The sequence below is a fragment of the Theropithecus gelada genome, chromosome 20 (assembly GCF_003255815.1).
Source record: "Theropithecus gelada isolate Dixy chromosome 20, Tgel_1.0, whole genome shotgun sequence".
NCBI lineage: Eukaryota > Metazoa > Chordata > Mammalia > Primates > Cercopithecidae > Theropithecus > Theropithecus gelada.
In genome coordinates this window covers 51,447,643-51,455,454 of record NC_037688.1, presented here as the reverse complement: position 1 = coordinate 51,455,454, position 7,812 = coordinate 51,447,643, and the positions used below count along the sequence as shown (strand labels likewise).

The 7,812-nt window shown below is 51.0% G+C and overlaps 1 protein-coding gene across 1 annotated transcript in view; it reads right to left on the bottom strand.

Annotated features, from left to right (window-relative positions):
- IFT140 (intraflagellar transport 140) overlaps positions 1-7,812 on the bottom strand; it is a 105,936-nt gene that overhangs the window by 64,070 nt on the left and 34,054 nt on the right. Inside the window, exon 14 of the mRNA XM_025369803.1 lies at positions 1,948-2,075. Coding sequence (XP_025225588.1) covers positions 1,948-2,075 — 128 coding nt within the window. The remainder of the gene's footprint in view (positions 1-1,947; positions 2,076-7,812) is intronic.

Here is a 7,812-nt window from a genome sequence, read left to right as displayed (position 1 = left end):
TCCCTCCCCCGTCCCTTCCTCTTTCCTCCCCTCCCCTTCCCTCCCCCCTCCCTTCCTTTCCTTTCCTTCCTTCTCTCCTTTCTTCCTTTTTCCCTCCCCTCTGCTTCCCTCCCCTTCCTTTTCTCTCTATCTCTCTATCTCTCTCTCTCTCTCTGAGACAGGGTCTCACTGTGTTGCCCAGGCTGTAGTGCAGTGGTGTGATCTTGGCTCACTGCAGCCTTGACCTCCTGGGCTCAAGTGATCCTCCTGCCTCAGCCACCCAAGTAACTGGTACTACAGATGTAAGCCACTATACCTGGCTAATTTTTTTTTTTTTTTAGAAATTGGGTTTCACCATGCTGCCCAGGCTGGTCTTGAACTCCTGGGCCTAAGCAACCCACCTCTCTCAGCCACCCAATGTGCTGGGACTTGCAGGATGAAATGGGCCACCCAGAAAAAATAAATAAATAAATAAATGAAATGCTGGGACTACAGGCATGAGCCACTGCATCTGGTCTGCTTTATTTATTTTGTTGCTCCAATTATTCCAGCTTTGGCTATTAGGACCTCTTTTGGTGGGTTCCGTGTCTCTGTGACCCCCTACCCTGCCATCTTTATGAAGCTTTTTGGTTTGCTTTGTTTTTAGCACTTCCTCATTTTCGGGCAGCACAGATGCTGCCAGCTCCTTCGTACATTTCCTGCCCTGGTCCTAGAGTCAGCATCTCTCCAAGGTTCCATAGCTCTTTTATTGGAGGATGGTGGTAGAAACCAAGGTCTGGGCACCAGGTGTGGCTTCTGGGACAGGGTTGTTGCTTCTAGGCCCTCTCAGCTGACAGAGCGAGGAAATATGTGTGTACCAACGGGTGCATCGACACAGACCTGCGATTCTGTGTATGGAGTCATCCCTACCTACGCGACGCCAGGCATTTGTTCATGCTGACACCTCTACCTCTGAGCTACTCTCCCAGGGCTTATTCTGGTCCCTCCCCTTGCTAATCTGTAACTCCCACTCCCGCTGTGCGATGCCAGGCTCCTGCCATCTACCCTCCATTTGTTCAACTGTCCAATTCCAGTGCACACGCATTACAGGATCAGCATTGCTCATCCCAACCCCTGTGGGGAGCAGGATTCTCAACTACAGAGCTGAGCTCCTGTGCAGTTCCTTTGGCCTAAGTGCTGGCCAGGGCCTCCCTCACTCCCAGAGTCACTCAGGTCAGCACTTTTCCCCCATACCCTTTAGTGAAGCTGTTTCATACATTTATTAACACAGTCAGACTGTTTTGTTACCTTCTGTGTTCCATCCTGGGGTCCTCTAACATTTTAAGTGATTTTTTTTTGAGACAGGGTCTCTCTGTGGCCCAGGCTGGAGTGCAGTGGCACAACCAGGGCTCACAGCAGCCTCAATCTCCACGGCTCAAGCAATCCTCCCACCTCAGTCTCCCAAGTAGGTGGGACTACAGGTACGTGCCCCCATGCCCAGCTAATTTTTAAAAGTTTTTGTAGAGACAGAGTTTCACTATGTTGCCCAGGTTGGTCTCAAATTCCTGGGCTCAAGCAATCTTCTCGCCTTGGCCTCCCAAAGTGCTGGGAATACAGGTGTGAGCCACCCTGCCCAGCCTGAATGATTTTTTAAACATTTGCATACATTAAGGTTCACACTTTGCACCATAAAGTGCTATGATTTCCAACAGATGTACAATGTCATGCACTCATCATATAGAAGCTTCCCCACCCCCACCACTCCCCGTGCTTCAACTATTCAAGCCTCCCCTCCCCCACACGGCTCCACCACCAGGCAAAGGCTAGGAAGTGAGCCCCAACATGAGGCATTCCAGAGCACGAGTGGCATGTCGGTGTTGAAATGGGCACCTACGGAGTCTTTTGGCTCCTAACTCACTTTCTACCTATCACACTGTCTCCTGACTGATTAAAAACAAGTTCCCACTTCTATTTGAAAAAAAAATTTACCTTCGGGAAAGATCAAAGCTTTTAAAGTGAGCCAAGTCTGTCCCTACAACCAGGAAATTCCCACAGACGTCCAAGAAGCATGGGTTCCCCTCAGTCTCCGAGAAAAGGAGGAGTTGTTTGACTGTCCCCTGAGGAAAAGAAAGGAACAAGAAATGGATATATTTCATGTTTGTTACTGAACATTGTGCACAGATAACCTTGTACACTCCACTCACGCACTCACTCAGTGTTTACTGATGGCTCTGAGTGTGCGCAGCACTCTGCTAGATGGTAGTGCTGCAGGGGAAGGACGGGCCCTGTCCTCGGGAGAGCTCTGGTGCCTACAGTCTAGAGGGGAAAACAGACAGCAGAGCGGCTGACAAACAAATATACATGTAATCTCAGCTGAGTGAGTGCCATGTAGGTAAAGAATGGGATCTTAGGAAAGTGCCAGGCATGGAGAGAGGGCGAATACCATCCACTGGGGAGTTCTGCAGGGCCCTGTCTGTGGAGGCGTCATGTGAAAGCCCCAGGAATACTTCTTATGTTGTGTCATGTGAGTGGTTACCTTGGGGTGAGGAGGTGGGTGAGAGGAAGGATGCTAGTTACATCCTGGGACGTCCCGCCTGGGAAAAGCCCCTGCGCTGTACACTTAGGCACGACGCACCCACTCTTTCTGTGTGTGTGGGTATTTCAGTGAAATGTTTAAGAAGTCAACCAGGTGGGCAGAGGCCACAGGGGCGTTCCAGGAGGCTGAGGGGAAGAGTGAGATTTCGTTCTAAGTGAAACTGGAAGACTGCAGGGTTTTGAGCTGGGAAGTGATTTCGTATCATTTATATTTTCAAAGAATCACCTTGGCCTTTCCAGCACATTAGAAAGCACGCCCCACAGTCGGCACGTTACAAACACGCCCCACAGGCCGGGTGCGGTGGCTCAAACCTGTAATCCCAGCATCATGAGGTCAGGAGATCGAGACCATCCGGGCTAACACGGTGAAACCCCGTCTCTACTAAAAATACAAAAAATTAGCCGGGCGTGGTGGCGGGTGCCTATAGTCCCAGCTACTTGGGAGGCTGAGGCAGGAGAATGGCATGAACCTGGGAGGCGGAGCTTGCAGTGAGTGGAGACTGTGCCACTGCACTCCAGCCTGGGTGACAGAGCCAGACTCCATCTCAAAAAAAAAAAAAAAAAAAGAAAGCATATGCCCCACAGTCACCCCACAGTCATGCTGGAGCAGACCTCATGCTTTGTGGTATGTCTTTTAGGGACTAAACCTTAGTCCTCTGAGTTTTAAAGCGAAGCTCTTAGCTCAATTCAACCAATGCCCAGTGAATGCCTACACCCTGCCCCGGGGTGCTCCACGTGGGGGCAGCGAGTCAGATGCGAATGGCTGAATGCATCCTGGGGCCAAGACAGGCAGCAGGGAAGGCACAGATCTAGTGCATGGGAGCTGCACAGAGTCTGAGTGGCAAGGCAGGCTGGAAGGTGGGCAGAGCTGCAGGAGAACTTAGTGGGCACGGAACTCTCAACAAAGACTCCAAAAGCCAGTAAAGGAGCCTGCACAGCGTGTTTAGGAAACTGAGGGTGAGGGATGGATGGCTGGAGTCAGGGAGGGAATATTCCACACTGAGGAAGCTCACTTCATTTTGATGTATCCAGTGGGAGCCTAATAAATGCTTATCGAATGAGCAAGTGGCTGCTTGAACACAGGATAAAAAAGAGAGCAGGGAGGCTGGGCACGGTGGCTCACGCCTATAATCCCAGCACTTTGGGAGGCCGAGGTGGGTGGATCACCTGAGGTCAGGAGTTTGAGACCAGCCTGACCAACATGGAGAAACTCTATCTCTACTAAAAATACAAAATTAGCCGGGCGTGGTAGCGCATGCCTGTAATCTCAGCTACTTGGGAGGCTGAGGCAGGAGAATCACTAGAACCTGGGAGGCGGAGGTTGCTGTGAGCAGAGATCACGCCATTGCAATCCAGCCTGGGCCACAAGAGCCAAACTCCATCTCAAAAAAAAAAAAAAAAAAAAAAGAGAGCAGGGGGAGTGGACTAGCTGATGGGGCCAGGGCTGACACTATTAACGATGACAGAGGGCACTGGAGGCTCCTTGGTGAGCTTACTTCCTGCCCGCCCCTTACCTGCTGGGCCCTGGGTTCAGATCTGAGCTCACCTCTTTTACATTCTTCAGCTAACATCTCTATGTCAATAAGTTCCCAACTCCCAAAGTACTGGCTTCAGGGCATTGACCCAGCTTCTGACCTCCAGAGCTTGTATTTCCAACTGTCTCTTGGATACCCCTAAGGGCTCTCCAAGGCACCTGGAACTGGCATCCTGCCCTGCCCCCTATTCCAGCTCTGCCTCTGGAGTTCCTGTCTTAAAGGTGCCACGACAAACCCAATCTCCCAGGTTAGAAAAGTCAGAACATCCTCAGTTCTCCACTCTCTGTAGTCACCCACCATGCAACTGGTCACCCCCCTCATAACACCCATGGTGCCGCTCTACTCCAGCTCTGTCGGTGGCCACTGCCTGGGGCCAGGCCGAGCTGCTCTCCTGCAGTGTCTCCCACAGCCTCACTCTTCTCCACCCTTAACCTCGGTTCCCCACTACGCTGGCACAAAAGTTACTTTCTAGCGAGAAAACGACGCAAAGTCAAGAAAATAAGTCAAAATTGGGGAAACGAAAGAACTTATCAGAGGAAGGTAAGTCCTTTTCAGGGATCAGGCCCCCAGAGACCTCAAATGAGGCAGCAGCCATGCCCTGCTCTCCCCATGAGCTGTGTTCATCTCTGGAAACTGCCTGCTGCCGCCACAGGTAGCTGAGAACTAACCTAACAAGCTGCCGCAGACAATACCCGCACGAGTGCTCAGCCCACTGCTGCCAATCAACGGTATTTCCATCAACCAAAGAGGATTCCCAACCAACAGCCTGACATCAGCCTGTGCCCACTCCCTCTTCTTGGCCTTTAAAAACCTGCCTGGAACAAAGGTCACATGGAGCCCAGACCCAGTGTTCCTTGGGGCTGAGTTTTCTGGGCAACTGCCCGTATCCTGGCTCAAGTAGACTACTTACTTACTTACTTATTTTTGAGACAGGGTCTCACTCTGTTGCCCAGGCTGGAGTGTAGTTGTACAATCACAGCTCACTACAACCTCAACCTCCCCAGGCTCAGGTAATCATCCCACGTAAGCCTCTGAAGTAGCTGGGACCATAGGTTTGCCACCGTGCCTGGCTAATAGTTTTGTATTTTTTTGTAGAGACGAGGTCTCACTATGTTGCCCAGGCTGGTCTGGAACTCCTGGGCTCAAGCAATCCTCCCACCTGGGCCTCCCAAAGTGCTGGGATTACCGTCATGAGCCACCGTGCCCGGCCAAGTAGACTGTTTAAATCACATTTTGTGCTTCAGCCTCTTTCTTTTTAGTCAACAAAACGTACCCTATCACTCCTGGCTTCAACCCCACCTGCCTTCAGGGTGAGGATCCAGGTAACCAGCCCTCCTGCCTCCCTTCCCACCTCCCACCACCACTGGTCCCACATACCACCCCCTTCCATGGCACTTGGCCTTTGCATGGGAGGCCCCTCGGGTCCTCTGTGGGGCAGACGTGACTCCCTGAAACACACACAGGGCTGGGGCCCTGAAGTTCTGGCCTAGGAAGCTGTCCTTTTTTTTTTTGAGACAGAGTCTCGCTCTGTCGCCCAGGCTGGAGTGCAGTGGCCGGATCTCAGCTCACTGCAAGCTCCGCCTCCCGGGTTTACGCCATTCTCCTGCCTCAGCCTCCCGAGTAGCTGGGACTACAGGCGCCCGCCACCTCGCCCGGCTAGTATTTTTGTATTTTTTAGTGGAGACGGGGTTTCACCGTGTTAGCCAGGATGGTCTCGATCTCCTGACCTCGTGATCCGCCCGTCTTGGCCTCCCAAAGTGCTGGGATTACAGGCTTGAGCAACCGCGCCCGGCCGGAAGCTGTCCTTTTAAGGACTGGAAGTTCCTAAGTGTCTGCAGTCACTGCATCCCTGACACAAACACTAACAGCAGCCATGCATCTACGTCCTGAGGAGGGATAGTGTCCTGGAAGGACATGCTGGGTGTCCAACAAGGGTCGTGAGGGATCACTAACCCACCCTTACTCAACGCCAGCACCACCTTACTAGTTACAGCTGACACGTATTCCTTTTGTAACTTAATAATTAATGGCCATCCATGATGGTTCACACCTGTAATCCCAACACTTCAGGAGGCTGACGCAGGAGGGTCACTTGAGCTCAGTTCAAGGACTGCCTGGGCAACATAGTGAGACCCCATGTCTACAAAAACATAATAATAATAATAACAACAACAAAATTAGCCAGACATGGTGATTGGCACCTGTGGTCCCAGCTACTTGGGAGGTTGAGGCAGGAAGATGAATTGAGCCCAGGGGTGTGAGGCTGCAAGCGAGCTATGATGGCACCACTGCACTCTAGCCTGGGCAACAGGATGAGATCTTATCTATAAAAAAATAAATAAAAACGAAAATAAAAAATTAGCCAGGCATGGTGGCGCACACCTGTGGTCCCATGCTCAGGAGGCTGAGGTGGGAGGATCGCTTGAGCCTAGGAGGTCAAGATTGCAGTGAGCTATGATTGTCACTGCAATGCAGCCTGGGCAACAAAGTGAGACCCTATTTCTGAAAAGAAAAGAAACAAAAAGGAAAGAAAAGAAAAAATTAACAGAGGAATAAAAGGACCCAACTCCATGGCAGCTGTTGTTAGGCATTTTCCCAACTCTCAGTGGGCCCACTGCTATAGGACTTCTCAGTGGGCCCACTGTTATTTCCCATCATGCCACTGGTGTTCTCCCAGCAGGCCATTCACCCTTTCCCATCATGCCAGTGGCCTCTCCCAGCAGGCCATTCACCCTTTTCCCATCATGCCACTGGCCCTCTCACTGGCTTTCTCCCAGCAGGCCATTCACCCTTTCCCATCATGCCATTGGCCCTTTCCCCGCAGGCCACTGGTGCCCGCACAGCCCCACGTCTGGAGGTCTTTTCTTGGCAAACACAGGTCTTGAATAACACAGGTCTGATTTTCAAGGGTCCACTTACATGCACTTTTTTTTTTTCTTCAATAAAGATATTTAAAGGCCAGGCATGGTGGCTCACGCCTGTAATTCCAGCACTTTGGGAGGCCGAGGCAGGTGGATCACCTGAGGTCAGGAGTTTGAGACCAGTCTGACCAATATGGTGAAACCTCAACTCGACTAAAAATACAAAAATTAGCGAGGTATGGTGGCGCATGACTGTAATCTCAGCTACTCGGGAGGCTGAGACAGGAGAACTGCTTGAACCTAAGCGGTAGAGGTTGCAGTGAGCCGAGATCATGCCACTGCACTCCAGTCCAGGTAACACATCGAGACTCTGTCTTAAAATAAATAATTTAAAAAAAAGGGCCGGGCACTGTGGCTCACGCCTGTAATCCCAGCACTTTGGGAGGCCAAGGCGGGTGGATCATGAGGTCAGGAGATCGAGACCATCCTGGCTAACACGGTGAAACCCCATCTCTACTAAAAAAATACAAAAAATTAGCAGGTGTGGTGGTGGGCACCTATAGTCCCAGCTACTCAGGAGGCTGAGGCTGGAGAATGGCGTGAAGCCGGGAGGCGGAGCTTGCAGTGAGCCGAGATCGCGCCACTGGACTCCAGCCTGGGCAACAGAGTGAGACTCCATCTCAAACAATAACAAAAAGATATTTAACATTTTTTTGGAGATTTGTAACTATTTGAGAAAACTCAGACAAACCATGTAGCCTAGAAAGAAAAAAAATTAACAGATATGTCATGAATGCATAAAATATAGGTAGATACTCATCTTTTATCAGTCACGTCCATGAAGCATACACAAATCTGCACAC